At 36.6% G+C, this 24,264-nt stretch overlaps 2 protein-coding genes, 1 long non-coding RNA gene and 1 pseudogene across 3 annotated transcripts; 3 read left to right on the top strand and 1 right to left on the bottom strand.

The window, feature by feature from the left end:
- The first annotated feature begins 308 nt into the window (after window positions 1-308).
- Window positions 309-1,846, top strand: LOC148920500 (uncharacterized). Its single transcript, XR_016124439.1, has 2 exons — window positions 309-865; window positions 1,136-1,846. It is a non-coding gene; the product is annotated as an uncharacterized LOC148920500 (long non-coding RNA).
- Window positions 1,847-2,047: 201 nt separating this feature from the next.
- Window positions 2,048-3,812, bottom strand: LOC148920499 (uncharacterized; annotated as a pseudogene).
- A 3,970-nt stretch (window positions 3,813-7,782) lies between these two features.
- On the top strand, window positions 7,783-14,560 carry LOC103322298 (GPI-anchored adhesin-like protein, putative (DUF936)). Its single transcript, XM_008224202.3, has 4 exons — window positions 7,783-9,998; window positions 10,373-10,675; window positions 11,121-11,212; window positions 13,289-14,560. Exons 1-4 carry the CDS (start codon window positions 9,054-9,056, stop codon window positions 14,157-14,159), a joined length of 2,211 nt encoding a protein of 736 aa, XP_008222424.2. The 5' UTR covers window positions 7,783-9,053; the 3' UTR covers window positions 14,160-14,560.
- An 857-nt stretch (window positions 14,561-15,417) lies between these two features.
- On the top strand, window positions 15,418-22,597 carry LOC103322299 (calreticulin-3). The gene is made up of 14 exons (XM_008224203.2): window positions 15,418-15,622; window positions 16,176-16,283; window positions 17,682-17,874; window positions 18,782-19,040; window positions 19,331-19,387; window positions 19,482-19,529; window positions 19,823-19,909; window positions 19,991-20,048; window positions 20,541-20,608; window positions 20,752-20,844; window positions 20,929-20,985; window positions 21,096-21,179; window positions 21,885-21,917; window positions 22,325-22,597. Exons 1-14 carry the CDS (start codon window positions 15,511-15,513, stop codon window positions 22,334-22,336), a joined length of 1,269 nt encoding a protein of 422 aa, XP_008222425.2. The 5' UTR covers window positions 15,418-15,510; the 3' UTR covers window positions 22,337-22,597.
- The last annotated feature ends 1,667 nt before the right edge of the window (window positions 22,598-24,264 follow it).

Genomic DNA, 24,264 nt, shown 5'->3' with positions numbered 1-24,264 from the left:
CGAGTCAATGGGATGTTAGTTGAATTGGCTCAGGTCTTTAGAGCAACTCCAGCGATTAGTGAGCCCAAGGCTAGGCGGAGAAAAATAAAACCTAGTTTCAGCAAGGAGCCCAAGCCCGAGTTAGGAGTGGGACCCACAAAGAAGGGCTAGCTGAAGGCGGTTTGGCGAGCTCAAGCCCGAGAGCTCATGATGTCATGCGTGGCGTCAGCGCGACGTCAATTTTTACCATTGGCGCGTGCGATGTATGCGCTAACGGTAAAAAAATTAAACTCACGTGTGGCGTCGCCTTGCGCAAACTCCAACAAGTAGAAGACAGATGTCAAGCCTTGGGCACTCCTATTTGCTTCTCCTCCTCCAATCCAATGGCTGACATTTTTTTGGCAATAAAATTATGAAAAAAAATCGAATTTTTTTAAAAAAATACCAAAAAGTTCTAAATTTTTTTTTTATAAATACCTATCAATACCCTTCACTTTCAACACCAATCCTCATACATTTTCTTGTACTTCTACTATTATTCACTCTTTACTCAACATTTTCCTCTCTTTCAAATTGTATTTTTATTTCTTATATTTATAGCTTCTTCTATCGAAACTGGAGAGGCGTGGAGCACCATGGAAGATGTTTCTTTGTGTGAGGCTTGGCTCCAAATTTGTCATTGTCCCGTGTCAGGCAATGAGATGAAATTTTTTCATATGTGGAAAAAAATTCATGCCGAATTTTGTGAAAAAAATTCGGGGTCGACTCGTACTGAAATGGCATTGTCTAGTATGTGGAAAATTCTCAATAAAGAGTTGGGAAAATGGAGGGATGCCTTGGCAAAAGCGATGGACAACCATAGAAGCGGGAAAATCTTAGTAACGAGGTAAGTATTTTGTAATTTTCGTTTTATTAAGTTTAATGTCCTAATATATATATATATATATTTAATAATGTTTATTGCATTTTCAATATTTTGTTAATATTTTTGCATTTTCAATATTTTATTAATATTTCTTGCATTTTCAATATTTTCTTAATATTTCTTGCACTTCCAATATATTTGTAAGGTTAATTGCATTTCCATTATTTATTTTTTGTTACTTGCATATCTAATATATTTTAAATATTTCTTGCATTTCAATTTTTTTAATAGATGATTCAAGCACAAATGTGGTTTGGTGCAATTGGGCAAGGCAAAAAAAGTTTCAACCATCATGACTGTTGGGAGGTGGTGAAAAATTGCAAACGCTTCAAAATTATTCCCACGGGTCTCGCTGTTACGTTAAACGAGAGCCAATCCGTGAATCAATGATATCGGATTCACCTCTTGATTTCCCTATGAGTCAAGACTCACCCATTGAAAAGGAGCCGAGGCTCATTGGCGAAAGGCTGCGAAGGCAAAGAAAGAGGGTAATTCGAGCAGTAATACATCAAAAAATTTGGAGAAATTGCAAGGTAGAGCACCATAAGAGTTGAAATGGAGCAGAAACGCCAAGAGAACGAGATAGCAATGCGAGCAGAATATGCACAAGAAATGGAGTATTTGCACAAAAAATAGATGGACAAGACGGATCAGGAAACCATGGCGATGGATACAAGCCATATGTCCCTTAAAACAAAATAATTTTGGAAGCTAGAACAAAGGGATGTTATGAGAAGAAGACTTTTCCAGGATGATGGGTCTAGCAACACGGATTGGTTAAATGATCAAAACCATTAAATTAGTTGGCATACCTTTTATGTATTTGTATTTTGCATGTTTTCTATTAAAGTTGTTGTAATTTATGTATTTTATTTTAGTAGTAGTAATTCTTAACGACTTGTATTAGCTTTCTTTATTTAATAAACAAAGCATTCAATAAAATACCTTTTTATTCAACATATTCTATACATCAAACAAAACATAATTAAAAGGAAAAACCACAACCAAAGCATAATAAAAAATAAAAAAAACTATAAACAAGGTAAAATAATAATAACAAACCACAACCAAACCATAATAAATAAATAAACAACACAACCAAACCATAACTAAATAAAACCTAACCAAAGCATCTATGCTCCATCATTCATCTTCATTGCCTTTCACCACCCATAGATGCTCCATCAAGTCAAGTTGACGCCTTTCATGAATATACGAAGATTGCATCTCTGTATATCGATCTATCATACGGGTCATGAAACGACCATCCCTCACCAACGGATCCGACTCAAACAGTTCTCCACTTGGCCCCATAGGCCTCTTCATAAATTCGTGTCAAGGCCGTGTTCATGGGATCCAGTTCGTAGACCTCTGCAGCATCATAATCATACTCATCCTCCACAATCATATTATGGAGGATGATGCAAGTCATCATAATACTTCTGAGGACCTCCTAATCAAAAATATGGGCCGCACCTCGAATAATCAACCACCGAGCTTGAAGGATGCCAAAACACCTTTCGACATCTTTCCTATATCCTTCTTGATAGGTAGCAAAAAAATTTTGCTTCTGGGATCGGGGATTCGGAATGGATTTAACAAATGTAGTCCACCTCGAGTAGATGTCGTCAGCTAGATAATACCCCTTCTGGTATACTGTATTGTTGACTTGATAGGTGATATTGGGGCCTTGGCCTCTCAAAACATCGTTGAAGACCGGGGATTGACCCAGCACATTGAGGTCATTTTGGGATTCGGCAACTCCGAAGAAGGCATGCCAAACCCATGTGTCGAAGCCAGCAACGGCTTCAAGGATGATACTTTTTTGGCATTTTCTATTTCCGTAATCACCTTGCAAGGCAGTTGGGCAATTCTTTCATTGCCAGTGCATGCAGTTGATGCTACCAATCATTCCTGAAATCCTCGAGCTTGGCTTTTGTAGAAGCCGTTGGAAGCCCCTAGGAGTAGGTCTGCGTAGGTAGTCCTTAGTGTACAGAGTTTCAGCTGCATCACAAAATCTTACTAAGGCCTCCAACGTAGTGGACTTCCTCATCCGGGCAATCTCATCCACTTGATCAGCAGATGCTCCATACACCAACATTTGTATAACAGCTGTAAGCTTTTGCTCTGGAAGAAGTCCCAAAACCCCAGCAGCATCACATTTTTGAACAAAGTATGCATCATAATTGCAAATATCATGCATGACTTTATTGAACAAATAGGGTTGCATTCTAAATCGCCTTCGAAAATCAACATCATAGTACAAAGAAGTTGGGATAAAATAATCTTCCAAAATATTCTTACCCCGAGACTGCTTATGTCTATCCACATTTTGGCGACGGCCGACTTGTGAACCACGGTGGCGAAACTTTGGTTCTCTTCATCAAGAAAAGCCACTGCTATGACAACTTGTTCATCTTCTTCTCTCTGCAACATATTTCTTTCATCTGCTCTACGACTTCTCTCATTTGTTTCTCTCTCTTGTGTGAAAGCCCATATTTTTAAATATGTATATTGATATTTCATAAAATTAATTATTTATAATTATTAGTTTTCAAAACTATATATATTTTAGTTAGTTGTATGGTAAGCTATGTGAATCTAGCTATAGCCTATCAAATCTCATTGTATGACTTTAACTATAGCAATTCATTTAATATTTATTCTATACACACAAAAGCTTTTAGAAAGGTATTGGTGCTTACTAAGCTTCCTCTTAAGTGACGTGTTGCATTAGGGAGTCTTCAAAAACCAATTGAAGCATGAGGTGGTATGTTTTGGTATGAGGTGTAAGAACAATAGATATTCTTATATATATAAATGTAATTAGCAAGTGCTCACTAAGCACTCTCCGGAAGCCAACACCTAAGACTAAATGGGGTGGCAGTTTTACCTTCAAGCCACCCATATAGTCTATAAATCCTAGGATGTAGTCTAGAGATCCCTAGGTTCGTTAGGTGGCATAATGTTAAGCTTCATCTATATTTCCTTTATCGACTCTAACCTACTATATATAGTTCTAACTAATAGTTATTGAATCATAGGTTCTTCAAAGTTGTGTTAGTTTCTTAAAAATTCGAGAGTGAAAACTAAGTGTGTTAAGATTTTGGAAAAGCTCAACTGGGAGATAGCTTTGGATTTGAGGTAGGGGTTTTTCTTGGGGAAGTTTTGCATACATTGATTTAGTTAAATATTGTAAATACTATATTATGCTTGGTAATATTATTTTAATTATTATTGTAAATCCTATATTATGCTTGGTTATATTGTTTGATTGTTATCCTTGATATTGGATATATATGTGTTGTCAATTATCATTATAATTTGATTAATTTTGACATATTCATATGTTGTTGGTGGTGGTTGGAATTTTTGGGTTGATAAAGAAATTATGGAAAAGAGGATAATGGGAAGAATCTTTTGTGTAGTTGAGTCTAACCATTGTAGGGACCAAGTTCAAGCGAGCCCGTGTGCACAGTAGATTAGGAAATCGGCGGTATAATTGTCGATTGGGTGATTTGGGCTTGGAGATCAATGGTGTAGACAAGATGACTAGCAAAATGGGAATTATGGGATGATTGAAATGGGTGTTAGTTTATATAATGGGGCATTCGGAATCACAGTGGTAAAATGCATGGTATGGGACATGCTGGTTTGCTTGCCCTATTATATAGATTAACGGGTTGGGTAGAAATGAAGTTCATTCATGTATTGCATAAATTGTACATTATAAATCTCACTAATCACATAAGACATAGGACCCCTACTGAGCATGTAATGCTCACCCCTTATTGAATCTATTGCAGGCTTTGAATCTGAAGTTTAGTTTTTGCTGAGGAAACAAGAAGAACGAGTTGTGGATAGTTTTGAGTGTTATGTTGAAAGTTTGTTACTTTCTTGTTATTTTACTTGTAATAGTACAATGTAAATTACTTTGACTTAAATAAAAGTTTATGTTCAATTTTCATGTTTCTTGATATTTAAATTTTTAGTTTTAATTTTTCTTTTACCTCACATTCCCAAAAAAAAAAAAAAAAAATTTGGGGTGTGACATCTTGCCTCTCCAAACATCTCCTAAAATCTTCCATTTGAGAATGAAGTATGAATTTTAAACTCTGAGAAATGAAAATATAGAAAGATGTGGTGTGAGAAGTATGAGCTGAGCCTCTGGTTTTATAGAAAATTTTAGATAGAGATGCCACGTGGCTTGATTTGATTGGATGAAAATCTTATCTGAAATTTGAAATTCATCCGAATTTTGAAATTTGAAATTTATCTTAATTTTGAATTTTGAAATTCATCCGAAATTTGAACCTAAAAATCTTATCCGATTATGAATAGTTTGACACGTAGGAACCCAAAAATCTTATCCTAAAATATTATCCAAATTAATGATTAAGGTAAAAAAATTTGTAAAAAACAAAAAAAAAATAGTAATTGCCTTTTGTCATGTCAACGGGTGGAAACACACAATCTTTGGACAACCACTATTCACGTGAATCTGGCTGCCTAGGTCCCCTGCCATGGCAAAGGGCAAATGGGTGGAGTTGCCTTCTTTCTATATGTCTCCCCTTCTCTTTCTTTCTAACTTCGGTAAACAAAAGAAAAAATGGTGAAACCACCTTTGCTTCACCTCAGTAATTCCTTATACAAAGTTAGTGAATCACGTGCACATAATAGACCCAAAAAAATGTTCAAACTCACTCTTGTGAAAATTCTTTAAGCATGATGAAATTTCTTTGTGGCGTTGGTGATAGAAGTTGTGGTGACAATAGTTGTCGTTATAATGGTTGCGGGGTTGATGGGTGATAATGGCGGTGAGGTTGGAGAGAGGAAATTTGTTCAAGATAATATTAAGAAAAAGGTAATGATGGAACAAAATTCTCTCTGGTTTTAGTTTTTTGTTAATTGTGTGGTGAAGAAGCTTAAGCTTAAACATTGAGATTCCATGAGTGTGATCAAGAAGCTTAAGCTTCTTGCTTTATCTTTCCTAGCTTTATAAACACACATTATTACACACACTTTGGATGTCATCAACATCTTTATTGTAAGTGGAGCAATTTGGAGACAAGCAAATCATTAGATAATCGACTACTAACTAACGTGTCCGTAAGGTTAGGGCTTTGAAATCTATTGGGCAAACTATCAACTCACCTTGCAATCGAATTATCTAATTAATATGATTATAAATAGTACATCCTTTATGTTGGGCTAAAAGCCTCTCCCATGCTAATTTATTACATAAAGAAAAGAGATGATGTTGGTGATACAGAAAATCTTGGAGCTTAAGATAGCTCCTAAAATCAGGTTTTGGCTAATTCATTTCATAGTTGTTTTGGTCAGTTTCGACCTCGTACTTATAATCATGCGGCTCATAGCCTTGCACGTTTCGCACTTTCTATTTTGGACCTTATAGTTTGGATGGAAAGATGAACCTGAATGGTTGTCTCCCATTCTTGCTAATGATGTTATTCTTGCTTCTTAATACAATGTTATGATCTTGATTCTAAAAAAAAAAAAAAAAAAGGATAGCTCCTAAAATCAAGAATTTGGCTTGGTTGTTTTTGCAAAAAGTTCAATATTATCACGCTATATTCAAATAGATATTATGTGTCCTATGTATCAACAAGGCATGCAGCACCTAATCATTTTAGTGGATAAGTTCGGCGTTACATTGGTAATTAATATTGTGGATTGGTTTGTCTCTAAACTTTCTAGAGAACAGATAATTACAATTGCCCTTACAATTTATTGGCAAGTACAGTTCAATTTGAGTTTTGAGATATTCAGGCGGTTCATCGTAGTAAAGAAAAAACAGAGGCAACTCAACATTGGAAAAATTAAATAGGATCCTTTTGAAAAATATTTGTTGATTTGGGGACGGGGGAGAAAAACTTGTTTGGCACGAGGATGCCAAGGTAAGCTTTCCACGTCAGTATCCTCCTCCAATTGCATCTTGACAGTTGGTCACCACTTTCAGCCTTCATCTCACTGGCTCTCTTTCTCTCTCTTCGTGTTGGTAATATTGGAGACTGGTCTCCGGATCTAAGGCCACCTCAAATTTGGAGGTCCGCAAAGTCGCCACCTCCACTATTGTTGACGTGAGGAGAGTGAGAGAGCCGGTGAGAAGAAGGAGAGAGATGATGCCGACGTCGATGTAGGAGGGGAAGCGAGGTTGACACTGAGGCTGACTATTGTGAAGGGGAAGCAGCGGTTGGAAAGAGAAATTGGTCTGAATGTTGATCAGAGGAGGAAGGGGGGGCGGGGGGCAACCTCCTCCTTGGCATCTTTTGTCATTAACATCAAGGGATTAATGCAAGCTTACAAATTCTTCAAGTAGAACATGTCTATTGAGTGGTGGCCATTAATCATGATAAATATAATACTTGTATTTAATTTTCAAATTTCATTATTTATTTCCTTAAATCTAATGTATGATATCAGAAATATAAATACTCTTCAAGGATTTCGTTATTATATTATTTCTTTGATTTAAAAAAAAATAAAAATTAGTGGGATAAGGTAGGCTCCAATTTATGTTTTCCAGACTGCGCCAGCAATCAGAAATAAGCTTATGGTGTTTATTTATTTATTTTTATAATTAAAAAAAAAAAACAAGAATTAAAGAAAACTTCATAAAATAATAATAAAACATTGGAAAATAAAATAAAAGGTTGTAAACTTGTAGCTGCTATCTTGGGGATGTGACACCTTTTCAGGTAGCCGACACACCATTACCTTGTTTCTAACACTCCATCACCTTCCACATGCACCCATTTGCATACTCTCAATACAAAAGTCAAAAAATTATATAAACAAATTCGAAATAATAAATAAATCATTTAAAAATTCATAAGCTACCAATAAAAAAATGAAATAAAATAAAATAAAATTTGGTTTTCTGCCAAGATTCCCACCCAGCCAGTTGCTCTGCAACAATTCCTGAGAGACCCTTTGGCTTTCCTTGGCTCAACAAACAATCACTCCTTCACTTCATTTCTGAAAACCCAAATAAATCAATCAAAGGCTCCAAAAGCAACCCAAGTGGGGCAGCTTCAGATTTTCTATCGTTTTATGATGTGCATGTGTGTTTTGTGTGTGGTGAGTTTGTGTCAGGCCCTGACAGCTCCTTCTAATTCAATCATACAATAAGCCTGGCATCAATTATTCCCAATCTCTCTCCCTCTTTCTGTTTTGCTGCAAAGAAAAGAAATTTCCAACACCAACCCATTCCCATTCCCATACTCCCATTCCCATTCTCATGTTCACTGCACAAGGCACTTCTCATCTGTACTTCTTCATTATCACCCGGTCTTCTTAAAGAAAGGTTGCTTTTTTAAGTGTCTTTTTATTTGTGATCTGGAATTTTCTCCATCAACTCGGCTAATCATTTTGTTTTTATCCTCCTTACCCAAAAAGCAAAAATTATAAAAGCCAAACAATGTTTCCAAAACTTGCTTCTTTTCCCCATTTTTGGTTTTATTGAAAGTTGAAGAAATTGCAAATGTCACCATTTCGGTTACAGTAATTTACTCAATTTTTTTTCTCTGTTGGGTTGGTGATTGTTCTCTGTCTTGCACAATCATTAATGCCATTTGTTGAAACCCTTTATTCATTTCTTTGTTGATGATTTGATTTGATCTGATTGATATTTTAGTTATATATTTGATGTCTCTGGGTTTGGCCTCTAATTTCTTGATTTTCTTTTCCTGAAAAAGATGTTTACCATTATTACTGCCAAAAGCTCACACCTACCAAACCTGAATCTTGTGCATTGCATGTTTCTCTACTTGTGTTTTGTGGGATTAAGCCCTTCTTTGGTAACAAATTTCATTCACTTGTAAAGCTTACTAGCATTTTCCTATCTCTGTAACCCGTCAAAGTCCACAGATTGCTTCAATCTTGGCACCAAGAAAAAAAGCCTTTATTTTCCATCTGGGTATTGAGAAAAATCCTCCCTTTTGAATGCCCCTGTCGTAACTTTGTCTTCGCATATATAAAATCTTTGAGTTTCCAATCTGGGTTTTGAGAAAAAAACGCTTTCTTAATAGCCCCTTGTGCAGGATTCTTGTGTTTATGCGTGAAAGCTTGAAGCTTTTCATCTGGGTTTGGAACTTTTTTTGTCTGATGCCTATTGGGGTGTCCAAAAATGGCAAATCTCGTCCCTGGAGTGCTTCTCAAACTTCTACAGCATATGAACACAGATGTGAAAGTTGCTGGTGAGCACAGGTCCTCTCTATTGCAAGTTGTGAGCATTGTTCCAGCGCTTGCAGGCGGTGAGCTTTTCCCAAACCAAGGTTTCTACCTTAAGGTATCAGATTCCTCTCATGCCACCTATGTATCTCTGCCTGATGAACATGATGATTTAATTCTCAGTGATAAGATCCAACTGGGTCAGTTTATTCATGTGGACCGGCTCCAAGCCGCTACCCCTGTCCCCATTCTCCATGGGGTTAGGCCAGTACCAGGGAGACACCCTTGTGTGGGGAGCCCTGAAGACATTGTTGCAACTGATTCTCTTGGATTTCTTAACAATAATTCGCGTTCAGGTTTGAAAACTGTAGAGAAAGTGAAACCTGAGTCTAAAGTATTAGGAAATGGTGATGCTGGAGAAAGGGACAAACATGGAATAGTGAGATCAAATGGTAGTGCTAAGGAGGAGCAATTGGATAAGAAAATAGGGTCTTTTAGTAGATCAAAGTCTCAGCCATCAAAACCAGCATTAAATGTTGATGTGAAGAAGGAATTGCCGAGAATAAAGTCGTTGAATTCACGGTCTATCCCATCATCTCCCACAAGTTGTTATTCGTTGCCAACTTCTTTTGAGAAATTTGCAAATGGGGTCAAGCATCATGCAAAAGTCAAGGGAACACCTAAGGTGGTGGGAGTTTTGGAAAAGGCAAGTTCTGCTCGTGGGGCTAGTCCTGGAAAGAGATCAGTGGTGGGAAACCCGATGAAGAATTTTGTTCAGGGGTTTGAACTGGGAGCCAAGGCCCTGAGGAAGAGCTGGGAAGGAAATATGGAGGTGAAGAATAGAGAGAGTTCAAAATTGAGGGCTACCACACATGATCCGAAGCAAGAAGTTCGGATGTCTGTAAGTTTTACAATTCTTCCATATTAATTTTGAAATTGATGTTATTTAGTTTTTACTTGTTATTAGTTTGCTTAAGTGTACTTTGGGTTGATTTAAATTGATTCTGTTCCTTTTATTTGAGATTAGATTGATTTCTCATTTGGTGGATCTTCTGAGAGAAAATTTTGATTTTGGAGATAAACAACTCAAATTAAATGTGCCAGCAATTATGAATTTTAGGGTTTGAAAAATTTTCTTCTTCTCTCTCTGGTTTTGATTCGATTTTGCAGTAAATTCCAAAAGATGTAGAAAGTAATTCAATGTTTGGTGTTTTTTTTTCTCTTGTACAAATCAAAAAACTATATTTATTATTTGAAAAAACTTGCATTTGCCAGGCTCCTAGAAAAAGTACATCAAGTGAGAGGTTGCCATCTAAAGAGGAGAATAAGATCCAGATGTCTGCAAAGTCATTGAAAGAAGAGAGTAAGGTTCAAATGTCTACAAAGAAAGTTACTGCAAATGGAACTTTGGGTGATCAAGATAGGTCAAATAAACAAAGAGTTGTTGGAAAGAAATCAACAGATGCTAATAATGGATTGCCTGCAAACTTGGTCAAGGTTTCTTTAAATAATAGAAAATTGACAGATGGAAGTTTTCCATGGGCTTCACTCCCATCATCAGTTGCAAAGCTTGGAAAGGTATATTTTCTGTAACATCTTAGATCTTGGTAGATGTCTTAGCATAAATGTTCTTGTCTGCCTATTAAATGTACTACAGTGTTTTACTTCTGCAATTTTTGTTGGTAGATGCTGCAGAAGTCAATTAGAGAATCTTATAAAATAACGAAGTCAGATATCTGAGGTCCCCAATTGTTCTTGCATATATAGGGTTACGGGCTTGTGTTAATTTCTTAGCTTTTGATCTGCTGTGTGCCAATGAGTTGTTTTGATGGTTCAATTTTCTTAATTAGCAGACAAGTTTGTAGTTTCATTTTAAATATGAGGAAGAGTTAACTTTTCTTTTCACTGAAATTTCAGTGACATTCATTTTAATTGGTGTTATGATCTTTCTGAGAATATATATTATGCTGTACAGCTCAGCTCTTCTTTTTCTTAAAATATGCTTTTACATCTACTATGACAGGAAGTTTTGAGACACAGGGATGCAGCACAAATAGCAGCAATAGAGGCGATGCAGGAGGCCTCCGCTGCAGAGAGCTTGCTACGATGTTTGAGGTATAACTACATCTTTTTGACAGTGACATGGAATATATTATTTTATTGTTTGTGAGTTAGACTTTTGTGGATTTGCTTGAAGTTTCCTTCTAATGGTGCTCAATATAATCAGTGGCCAAAAGTTTCAATGTCATAAAAAATTGAGCACTTGTCAATTTGATTGATTTTTCTTTAAGCCTGTTTGTCAAATTTTCAAAGCACCGAGCACAAAATTTCATTTGTCATGTAGGTTTAAAATTCGTTCACTTATTTCATTAAAAAAAAAGAAAGAATAATAATTTCACTTAAAAGTCATGAAAGCATAAGCAAGCATCGTGTTGGCGGTTGTGCAACGTGCATTTAGTTATTCTGCAGGCACCACGTCATGGTAGAAGTGTCGGGATATGAATGGTAATGGTGGGTTGTTGGACTATGAGAGATATATTAACTCTCATTTGGCTTGTTAACAAGAAGATCTTTTTCACTTATACCTAACTCACATAATATACACAATATTTTTGGTCTTGGGGTTCTTAATGCATTTAGTTATCATGAAGGCAAAGACCATGGTCAGAATGATAAATATGCATGGTAGTCACATGTAGGGTTGATGGAGCCAGACATACTGATCTAACCACGAGATAGTGGCAGGTGAATACAATTCAGTTAGAATTTATTTTCTGTCACTATCGCCAATGGAAACTCAATTGAGTTGCAATAAGGAAGGCCATCTTCCAATCCAAGTTGTATATGATATTGTGGTTGGATAGTAAAAATGGTTGGACATTCAGACCCAGAAGATATGGAACAGTCATTAGAACTTCATGCGTAGTTTTTTCGTGGTTATTGACAATATAATGCAAAAGTGTGATCCTTAGGATATCCAAGCTGCAGCTAGATGGTCATTGTGATCCCTGCAATCCATATATTTCCGACTCCTTTTCTGTTGATTCACTGTTAAATAGCCCTGGTTATTAGAGTTATACAGTTATCAACATATATGGCATGGAGGCTGTTTTCTTTTCGTAGTGTACTCTCATGAGATACTTGCACGATAGAAGCCTCCACCGAGATATGTTTAATTGTGATAGGACCCTTGTACTTTAGTATTCTGCATTTTCTGTTCTTAAATTTGTAGAGCAACTCTTACGGTGCAATTCATTTACCACCTATGTATGGAGTATCAGTAACTTTTACGCTATTGTGGTTAGAGATACCTCAAATGTCTCGTTTGTTTGATAAACTCAGACAAAATACACGAATTGTAATATCAGTAGTAAACTCAAACTAGGTGTGGAAATGATGGATTTGTATTCCCTGGCTACAAGATACCCAAAAGCGACTATTTCCTTATCTTGGCATGATCAACTATAATTAGGGATATAATATAGAAGGCTTTGGTCATGGATTACATATAACGTAGCTTTACCAAAAGCGCTTTAGTGAAAGTAGGTGGTGTCTGCATAACAGCGAAGTAAGCTATTTACCAAATGCAATAAGTTTCTATAAATTGGTCATGGGTTGTGCAATCAAGAATAGCATGTGCTTCAAATAGGGCACAAAAAATGTAGGTGAAGGTTTGAATTGTAATTAGGAATACCACTGATGCTTAGGAATCCAAAGCATAAAACATAATTTTGAACAGGAGAATCACTTGTATGAAGTCACCTTGTTTGACCAGGGAATTTTGGGAGAATGGATTTGCTTAAAGGGTCTACGAACATCAACTTGATTCACAACATTGTCAGGGATTTTAGAAATAATTAGATAGTAGATTCAGTTCCCTTATTGTTGTCATTTCTCACTTAAGTACTTGTGGGGGTGGTTAAGAGGTTCGATTGTATATTAGTACGAGTAAGTTAAGGGAAAGTGCACATCCACATTAATTTGTATAAATTTGTTGTACTCTATGATGTGACTATTTCCATGGCTTTTCCAGTCTTTCATAAATACTTCTAATTGTGGCCAAGATTGATTTGCTGCCTCTGGGCTTTTTATTTTGGGGGGTCCATAAATTTATCTGTTGAATTTTTAGCCTAGGTTCTCTACTTTGTTGTCTGACATTCTTTTTTGTATCCTTTTACCTCGGTCCTGCAGCATATATTCTGAGCTAACTACCTCTGCCAAGGAAGATAACCCACAGCCTGCGGTGGAGCAGTTTTTAGCCCTCCATGCTAGCTTGAATAATGCTCGTGTAGTTGCTGATTCTCTATCCAAAATTATACCAGCTGGTTCATCCCCAGACCGTGAAGAAAGCCTATCAGAAGATGCACTAAAGATAACATCAGAGAGACGGAAACAGGCAGCATCTTGGGTGCAAGCTGCATTAGCCACCAATCTGTCATCTTTTGCTGTATTTAGTAAAGAGTCCAGTTCAACCTCTGTTCCAGCTTCAGCTTCCTCTCAAAATCGAAAGATTGTCTCTGCAAATCAACCCATGTTAGTTCTAGAAAATTCTATGAAGAATACTTCAACAAAATCCCAAGTCAAAGTTCGCCAGACAGTTGGTTCCAAGCTTCCAACACCAGGAACTCCTCGCCGACTAGGAGATGGATCAGCAATCAGCCAAAAGCCACAGGCACAACCTCTACCCGAATGGAATAGAGGAAACGGCCTTGATGAGGCTGTTGACTTGGCTGAAATGTTGCGACTGCAATCACAAGATTGGTTTTTGGGGTTTGTGGAGAGGTTCCTGGATGCTGATGTGGACACTTCAGCTCTGTCAGATAATGATCAAATAGCAGGAATGCTAACACAGCTCAAGAGTGTGAATGATTGGTTGGATGATATTGGTTCTAGTAAAGATGAAGCAGAAACAAATGCTGTTTCAGCTGAAACCATCGAGAGGCTAAGGAAGAAGATCTACGAGTATCTTCTTACACATGTTGAATCTGCTGCGGCTGCACTTGGTGGTGGATCACAGTCATCACCACGAATTCGAACAACAGATACAAAAGTAAGAAAGTGAATCAATTAAACCATAGTTTGGTCGTGTGCGTTTTGGTGTCTGCGGTTGCCTAAATGCAGCAGCAAGTCCTGGATGCTGTGCCCTCAACCACCAAGTGGTCCTAGGAGCTCAGGCTGTTAATCTATGTACATAACTTCACATGGGTTTGAGGAGGTATAGATGGAAGGGTTGTTACTTACAAGAGAGAATTTGATTTGAAGTGCAAGGTGTCATTGCTTTTTACCATCGTTTAATTCAATTGTTACCTGAAATTATACAAGATTGAAAAAAATTGGGGAGCGGGGAATTTTTTGGTTCTTATAGTATCCTTATGAGCATTAGAGCTTCTTTTTCAATCTACACAATTAATCAGTTAGCTTTGCCATTTTTTCTCTTTTGAGAAAATTACTTTTTTAACTTAACCTTTTGTTTTCCATGTAAATTTTCTTCAAATTTTAAAAAATGTAATGGCAATCAACCATGGAAATGGCCATTTATCATGACAGAGAAATACCAAGAGCTAGTTATTTTGTTTCCTGAGTACTCCCAAAGCCTAACATAATACAAAAACTCTGCATGCAATTGCACCATCTTCTCAAAAGCAACCTTGCTCGTTTTGGTACCATGAATTATTTTACAAAAATCTTTCTTGCATTCCACAAACTCCACATAGCATAGCAAACAACTCCCAATCCTAAAGAAAGAGATCGACAAAGAGAGAGGAGGAAGAAGAAGCACATTTGCTTCTCTTCTCCTCTTCTATTTTTTCCCTTTTTTCTTTGAGGTTAGTGTATAACAAGTCCCTTATAGTGACTTGAATAGCAAGACTCTTGCAGTGACTTCAATAATAAGCCTCTCGTGGTGATTTAGTCTAAACCATGCTTAGATATGAGCTCTCAATCACCTTTTTTGTTGTTGCTGTTAATTTCTCAATCCAATCTTTTTCCCGAAACCCTCCTTAATTTTTTCATTTTCTCTAAATCTATTTCTACCCCGCATTTGAAGATGTTTGTTGTTTTTGCCCAATGTTGTTCCATTAAAGATTGTTCGCTATTATGCACAATTTTAAAAATGCATTTTTTTAATTTTAAATTTTGAAAACCTATATTGATCGACCATCTACTTTAAATTAGGGCTATAAGAAAAGAAGAAGAAAAAAATGCATTGGGCTTTTATTATGCTTAGGTCTTATGACTTGGGCTTATGTTTAAATGGCCCTGAATAAAATAAGGCCTTCTAGAAGCATCCAAATTACTTTTGGGACTACTGAGAATGAAAATGGGTGTGGTGAATTTATCTGATGCTCTCCTTCAATAAATAGCAAGTTGACCAGCGTAGCTGCAAGTCTTCTGCATTGATTTCTAGCAGGAAAATGAGAGAGCCAAAAATGAAGCTTCTCAGAGCTCTCAAGCTTCTGCTTCCATTTCTAGTTCTTCACTTGCACTTCGCCTTCTCTGAAGTCTTCTTCGAAGAGCGATTCGAAGGTAAAAGAATCAGAACTATAATCAATAAACGCTTTTTTTATTTTCACTTGGCATTTCCGCAGATTCCGAACAGTGTCTAGAAACTTCTTGCATTTCAGATCAGTCTTTAGAGCTTGATTTCTTAGATTTGCTTGCTCTCTCTCCTAATTAGTAGTGAAAGGGATGATTTTGGAGCTTGTATGTGGTTGTCTTGTAAAAGTTTAAATGTATTGCTTAGTTTGAATGCTGTGCTCGGATTGACCAAGCTCTGTGTTACACCTTATTTGGTTTGTGAGAAAATGGAAGGACAGTAAGGATCATGAATCAAATGGATGCATGTCTGATTGTATATATTTTTATTAAAGCTTGTATAGTGACAAACTGTCAACTTTGTGAAGTTCACTCAGTTGATTATGAAACTGGGTGTCTGTTTGTGGGACAATTACTTGGTTGGTTGAGTACAAAGTTTTTTCATTTATTCTTTTGTTTTTGAAGTTTCTGATGTATTCTCATAAATAATAATAATAAATAAAAAAAGGTTTCTGATGTATTATAATGATTGTTGTGGAAAAAGATGGGTGGAAGAGCCGGTGGGTCTTATCAGACTGGAAAAGGGCAGAAGGAAAAGCAGGAACGTTCAAGTACACTGCAGGGAAGTGGTCTGGAGATCCGGATGATAAAGGTATCCTAACAACCCTTTGCTTATTAGTTCTGTTTTAGAACATATATCATTGATTTGTTGTTGAACTTACATTTAGGAAATAAAATGCTGTTTTACTGTTCATCTTTTGTAGTTATGTAGAATTTATTGAGCAGTTTATATTATTTAATTCAGAAATAAACTGAGATAATATACTTTGCACCTGAAAAATTATGTATATGTGGAATGTTTTCATTCCAAATCAGATGTGATACTTTAAAATTTTCAATCATGGGTTCAAAAGCAAATGTGAACTAGTACTGTATTTGGTACCCTATAATTTACTGGTTTGAATGTTTTAGTAAGTTTTGGAGAATCTGAAGCCATAAATGAACTCAATGCTTAATTGTTAATTCATGTGTTTATTTAGTTTGATATTGAGTGCATGCATTTGACATGAGAACAGTTGTGTGATATGAGAAAAGTGTCCACTGAGAGCTGACATCTAATAATGTGACTCTCTGCCTCTTTGGTGCTCACAGTTGTACTTAAGGCTTAGGTCAAATCCATGGTCGTGCCTTGAGTTGGCCCTTGGACTAGTCTCTACAGTATTTTTAAAATGCGTTGTTAAATGTGTTTTTAAAATATGCCTTCTCCTATCTCATAATACAGGAAAAGGAATATAAGAACAGTGGAAGGAGGACTTCTTAGAAAGAAGGGTAATATGTAGTTGCATTAAGAAGAGAAAAGACAAGATGTGGGTTGCAATAAAGAAACGATGACCTGTATCTAGATGGTTACTAATATGTTTTCTTCATTTTCTTATGATTTTTTCAGGTCAAACTATATAACACTGCTCATATTATGTTTCCTGGTGGACAACTCTGTAAAATTAAACTAAAATTTGGCATAAATTATATCAGCTTTATTGTCCTAGAATTTGTGTACTGAGATTAGTATGAACTTTCACTTTGGTTTGACAAACCAGTTTATGCTAAACAAAGAGTAATAAGATCACAAATAGTGAAAAACTTAACATGATAGAGGTAATAGTCATTACCATATAGGTTTGTGGGAATGGGAGAGAAATGCCTTTCTTTCATAATCAACATTTCGTGGTTTTCAATTTTTAATTAGAAGCCACATTGGAGTCTCAATTTGTTAAGATTTCGGAGGGACGGACCCTTAGCCCACCACTGGCAACATCGATATTGTCTCCAACTTAACCACCTGTTTAGCAAGAGTGAGGTTTTATACAAAAGGCCTCGATGTTATTAGGAGTGGAACCATTTATTATATGGGACTTTCTATTTTGTTAAGTTTCCGATGTGAGACTCGTGTATTGTTCAACACAATTAATTAATGCCTTATATAACTGGAATTTGTGTGCTGAGTTACCAGTGTCTGCATTTGATAGCTTACTTTCTGAAATTTATGCAGGGATTCAGACATATAATGATGCCAAGCATTTTGCCATATCTGCAAAAGTACCTGAGTTCAGCAACAAAAATAGAACTCTAGTTATCCAGTATTCAATTAAATTTGAACAAGAGATCGAATGTGGTGGTGGTTACATCAAACTTATGTCTGGCTATGTCAATCAGAAGAAATTTGGTGGTGATACTCCATACAGGTCTGTGAACATATTACCTTGTATATACATATTATTTATATCTGTATATGTGTTAAGTGTGTTTGAGGGTTTAAACATGTCAGGAGTTGCAAGGATTTCTTCTGCATATACAAGGAATCCAGCCAAATCTTGTTGGATTTGGATTTATACATTTCTATTATGCTCTAATAAATTATGCACACAGAGAAAGGAAAAGGTGTTGGCAGCACTAAACATTAAAACATTACGGAAGACTGCCTCTTCTACATATTTTCTAGGAAAGGAGTAATTAGACTGCAGGCCAAAGCCCTCCCAATAATGGGAGTCTTTTTCCAGGGGTCGGGGTCCATGTGGGTTATTGTGCATGGTTGTATTTAAGCTGACAATAGATATGCTAGAGCTGACTTTGTTTTTTTTTTTTTTTTTGGTGTGATATACTGTGCTTAAATGATCCATAACCAGATCCCATTGGTCAATGAGGATGCTTATAACAAACTTAGAAACAATAACGTTAGAATCCATATACTTCTCAAACATAACAAGCGGCACTTGTAGATAGGATATTCAGAAATATTTTTTGGATGTAGAATAATAGATAAGCAATAACTGGTCCTATAAGCAGTTTGTCTAAGTGAAGGCTTTACAAGATCATGAGGAAGATAAAAAGTGTTGCAGATTGACTTGGTTAGGAAGAACCTAAAAACTGATCATGAAAGCATAGGCATGTATGTGCGCAATTATATTACTCTCTGGTATTTGGTGGTGTTGAATTCATCTTGGAGTCTTCTTGCCTTTGCCTATATCAAGCTCACATACTGAATACTACTTGAGTTGGTTGCATACTATGTAATTTTATTAATTGTTATTAATACTTAACTGTACGCAAAGAGAAAATGGCTTCTGACTCTTCACATTATGTTTTCTGCAGTTTCATGTTTGGACCTGATTTATGTGGCACACAGACAAAAAAGCTCCATGTTATTCTTTCTTACCAGGGCCAGAATTATCCCTTAAAAAAGGATCTGCAATGTGAAACAGACAAATTAACTCATTTCTATACATTTATTCTTAGGCCTGATGCAACTTACAGCGTCCTTGTTGATAATAGAGAAAGAGATTCTGGAAGCATGTATACAGATTGGGATATACTTCCTCCACGGAAAATCAAGGATGTCAATGCCAAAAAGGTATGGTGTTATGATTTAAGTTGTGGACAAAAATTGATGTTGCGCGCAAGCAATCAATTTAGTGTTTAAAATTTGACAGCCGCTTTTGACTGAAAGTAATATTTCTAAATCAGTACACAGTACTTTGTATCTTGTAGAATTCTTTGGTTAAATATGTGCCTATCCCACATCGTGTGGGGCTATTGCATGCATCATTGTTTTCTTTGTGCGCCAATCTCTCTATCATACCCCAACCAAAGAAAAATATTACCTTACCACAAATTATATATTGACTTGTGTCCTCCTTACAGCCAGCAGACTGGGACGACAGAGAGTATATTATTGACCCTAATGATGTGAAACCGGAGGTATCACACTCTACCTGTATTCATGATTGAATAGGTTACAATCATTTTGCATGATTTATACTCAAAAAATGTTTTTTTTTTTTTAATGTTGTAGGGATATGATTCAATTCCATCACAAATTCCTGATCCAAAGGCCAAAGAGGTTTGTCAGTGTTATATGTTATCAATATTAACACAGACATGATGTCCTGGAAAGGAAGATTCTCCTTTTGTTATATTTATGTATAGTGTGGAACTGTTTGATATTCTTAATTGATATGATTTGAGAAAGAAATCTTCCTGAACCCCATCTATATTTTTTGGCAGCTGACCAACAATTATTAATTCACTTGCTTATATCTTCATTGAATAAATTTGTTAGTTTATCAGGAATTTTTAATAAAGTCTGAACTTATTGGATTCTAAATTTTCCGAAAAATGCTGATGGTTTCTTAGCCTGAAGATTGGGATGATGAAGAAAATGGAATTTGGAGGCGACCAAAGATCCCAAATCCAGCATACAAAGGACCATGGAAGCCCAAGGTGCTTTTAAGCTAGATGTATAACATCGAAACTCATTTGTTGGTGAAGTTTCTAACTTTTGGTACCTATGCCATCCTACAGAAAATCAAGAACCCCAACTATAAGGGAAAGTGGAAGACTCCTTGGATTGATAACCCAGGTATGTTAACGTGCCTCAGAATATTTCCATGGCAGATATGGTTTATATTTTAGACTAAACTATCGAAGGAATTTGAACCTTCATCTGGTTGGAATCTTAGGAAGAAGTGAGAATGAAAAAATATATATACTGGAGATCTTGTGCTGAATACTTTCATTATCTCATACCAGGACTTGATTTATCTATATTATCAACCTATTTGATCATTCAACTTATAGTGACCCCTGACTTGAAATTCCTGGCTACAATAGAATGCTAGGCCAATAACATATATTAGATTCAATCCTGGTTTAAGGCCTATTTATTTATTCAAGGGATTCTAAAGTTCTGTTCACGTAGTTTGCATTTTTTTTTACACACATAGTTGAGTTTATCTACGTGTGTGTGATGGTGCAGATTTATTTATTGTATAAATGATCAATGTGTCTGGATAGGTTAGCCGCTTTCCACTTTCGTTTAAAGAGCACTTACCTTTTTCCTCTGTTCCTGCAGAGTTTGAGGACGATCCTGACCTTTATGTGCTGAAGCCAATAAAATATGTGGGCATTGAAGTTTGGCAGGTATGTGTTAACTGTGTCATGAGTCGTGCTTTTTCTACCAGGATTTAACAAATTAGATTGAACTCTCCTCTCTCTCTCTCTCTCTCTCTCTCTCTCTCTCTCTCTCTCTCTGTGTAATGTGGAGCCTCATCAAAATCTTGCAGGTAAAGGCTGGTTCAGTTTTCGACAACATTTTGATTTGTGATGACCCACAGTATGCAAAAGAAGTTGTAGAAGAGATTTTTTCAAATAGAGAAGTGAGTTGCTACTCTTAAATGTTTATATTTGTCATTTATCTCAGTTAAAGTGTCTAAGTTTCATAACAATGAGCATAATTTTAGGCTGAAAAAGAAGCTTTTGAGGAAGCAGAAAAGCAGAGAAGAGCTCGAGAAGAAGAGGTGATTACAAGAAGCCAAGTTGCTTCTCTGGTTTTTCTGAAGTCCTACTGTAGTGGTCAAACAATAACCCTTCTGAACAACATTTTCATCCCATTTGATTGCTTGTGTAGGATGCTAAAAGAGCGAGTGAAGAAGGTGAAAGAAGAAAGAGGGAGAGAGATCGTCAGTATGGAGATAGGAGGCGTCGTAAAAGGGTATTGTATTTCCTGATTCAGTCTCATTAATGATATTTTGAAATTTTTTGTTTTGTCTAAGTATCAACATATTTCTAATGGACTCAATGCTGAAAATCTATTTTAGGGTATTGAAGACAAGTTTGATAGATAAAATAGATCTTTTCATAAGTACATCTAATCAAAATGATCATACTGGTAGGTTTTGAACTTAAACTGTGAATCTCTAAGAACATTAAGTTTTTGTGGGGAGAGAAAATGAAGGTAATACAGCATATTTGAAAAGGAAGTATGGCTTATATGCCTCCACACAGTAAAGGGGTCAGAAGGAAGATCCAAAAATAGTCTGGGGGAATAAGGTCTTGTGGATGCATTCTTTTTCCATTTTTGGGTGGATTACTGTAAAAACTCATAAAATGGATAAAACACAGGCAACCTAGTTAGATGGGGAATGCCTTCATAAAAAAAATTCAACTTATAGAGTACTTAGCCTTGTATATTTTAACCACAAAGAAGAAAGGAAAGAAAGAAAAATTAAAGCTACAATATTTGTATTTAAGTTTGGCTAAGCAGTTGATGACCTGATTATGACCACAATATCATTAAGATAGTAGGCACCTGTCAGGACTGATATTACCTATAAGCTATCCCTAGTAAAAACTTTGTGTCCCATGTGTTAGATTATTGTGACTGAGTCTAATTTGAGAATCTTGTCTTGTTGTGCAGCATGATCCCCGTGATTATCTGGATGATTACCATGTAAGGATTAACCTTTTCTCTATTGTTTCTCTTCTTTTTTCACTTCCTCATATCTTCCCTTATTTGTTCCTGTCACATTAATTCCTTTTCTCCCATTAAGTTGTAATCAGTTTAGCAAAATTATTTACCCCAAATTGTATGTAGAAGTTAAAAGTTTCTTAGCATGGGCCTTGCTTAAGTTGCTTGTTTGCATGACTTGGAGTAGGAGCTTTACTGCTGCGCCTTTTATGGTGCCATTAAATCAGTGGGCAACTTACCAAGATTTTTTTTAATTTTTTATGTTGGTGCTGGTCTTGAGATCCTGAAAGTGTATCATTACCTATGACCTAAAAATTAAATTTTAATAGAAGTTTTAAACTTTAAACTTTTTTTTTCTTTTCGATTTCTGTTTTTTGTTGATCTTGCAGGATGAACTATGAGGCAGCAGCGGATGTTTGTTGTTTGTACCATAGCTTTGGGAAAAGGAAAGGCATTCCCAACAATTAGAGAAGCATGTTCTAAGGACAAGCATTGTGTGTTGTACAATTGTTTAAACATCAAACGCAGACTCTTATTAATTGCCAATGTTGGGTTTACTGAACCATGAGTTGTGGATTGTATGCTATTCTGTAAACATAATTTTGGCAGAATTACGGGTGACAGTTTCTTTTTTTAATCATTGAAAGTGGAGGATTTGAACTTGTGAGCTCTTCCAATATTGGGAAAGTGAAAAAGTACCACTAGACTAGACTAATTGCTAGTTGGTTAGTATTAACAACCTGAGAATATAAATAATTGAGGGAAGGGGACTTGAAACCAGGATGTCTTCTAAAATTGGTACTACTACACAGGGCAGCCCTGGCATGGTGCAAGTGACGCCAAGGCACAAGGCTCCCAATTTTATTTTACTATATATTTGTGGGAGCAAATTTCGTCATACTAGAATATTTGTCAAAGATTCCTTCGTCTTCTCCACTTCTCTCTCCCTGCAAAACAGATCGGAGTAAAGGACCACACCCGGGGTGTTGGCCAAAAGTTCTCCGATACCTAAGTTAGGTAAAGTGTTTCAAGGAAAATCGGATGGTCGGAGCCGTGTGTGGTGGTCGGAGCCTTGTGTAAGAGAGAGAAAGAAAGTGGTGGCTAGGGTTTGTGAGAAATAATTTATGCAGAGTTTCAGTAGGAATTTAGATGTACCTTTACCTTTGTGTGTGGTCATCCTTTTATAGTGGTCTAGGAGGCTAGGGTTTCCGAGGAATAATTCCGTAGATGGAAAGGAATTATTCTTCCCGATTTGGAATTGATTTGCTTAATCAGGGATTTGATTTATTAGGGTAAATCAAATCCCTAATTAGGGTAGGTATCAAATCAAATCCTAATTTAATTAGGTAACTCCTCATTTAATTAGGAATTGGGGTAGGAATCAAAATCAATTCTCAATTTAATTAGGTAATTCTCAATTAAATTGAGTAACTCCCAATTAGGTTGAGTAATTCCCAATTAGGTCAAATATTCCCCAAATGGAAGGAATTATTTGACCTAGGGTATGATTTAATTCGGTTCCCACAAATGCCCCCAACTTCTGCATGGCGCGTGGTGGCATGTAGGAGATGTGAATTATCTGTTGGGCTGTCCAGCTGTAATTGGGCTTTCTTCTTAGATTTGGGCTCCTAAGTGGAGGAGGTCTTTGACTTGCCACTTTGGTCTTTTGACTTGGGTTGTCCAGCTGTAACTAGGTTGGAGGTGAGTCGACTCACATTCGGAGTAGGTGGCGCTTTGGGTCGGCTTATTTGTGGTTGATCCAAACTGCTTCAATTCCTTCTTCTTTTTGTGTCACGAACTAGGAACAGTATGAGTCAAGGAGATCATGTGTGGAGCACGGACATGTTGAAAGTTAGCGGCAGATGGGTAGGGGAGGTTGGCGACGGTCCGCTCGTTCTTCTCACCTACTGTGATGGTAAGTTGCATCCCTTTGATCTGCTATTGCCATGGAATTCTTTGCTATGTGTCCGACTTGTCTCCTACTTGTAGAAAATGACATCCACAATAAGCTTGATCTCGGCCCGGACACGACCAATGTTCATCAAGCTTTGAACATCCTTGCCAGGTTCTCGTGGATTGCGTTGGTTGCTTGAGTGAACATCGAAGGAGGTGGTGGTTTGCCCCACCAAGATGTTAAAAGATGGGAGCTGCATGGCTCGGACCTAGATGATCTGCCAGTTGGGCGAGAGAAGTCCTCGACCAAGCTTTCTCATTCTTCCACAAGCAAGTCTTTCGTAAGGGGGTCACGTCGCTAAGAATGTCCCTATGGAAGTTGCTTCTTCATCTGCTAGGATCAAGCGCCTCGTCGGTCGAAGAAGATCAATGGCAT

The sequence above is a fragment of the Prunus mume genome, linkage group LG2 (assembly GCF_029339155.1).
Source record: "Prunus mume cultivar Tortuosa linkage group LG2, ASM2933915v1, whole genome shotgun sequence".
Taxonomy (NCBI): Eukaryota; Viridiplantae; Streptophyta; class Magnoliopsida; order Rosales; family Rosaceae; genus Prunus; species Prunus mume.
Note: the sequence above shows the minus strand (reverse complement) of the source record. Positions and strands in the feature narration are given on the sequence as shown.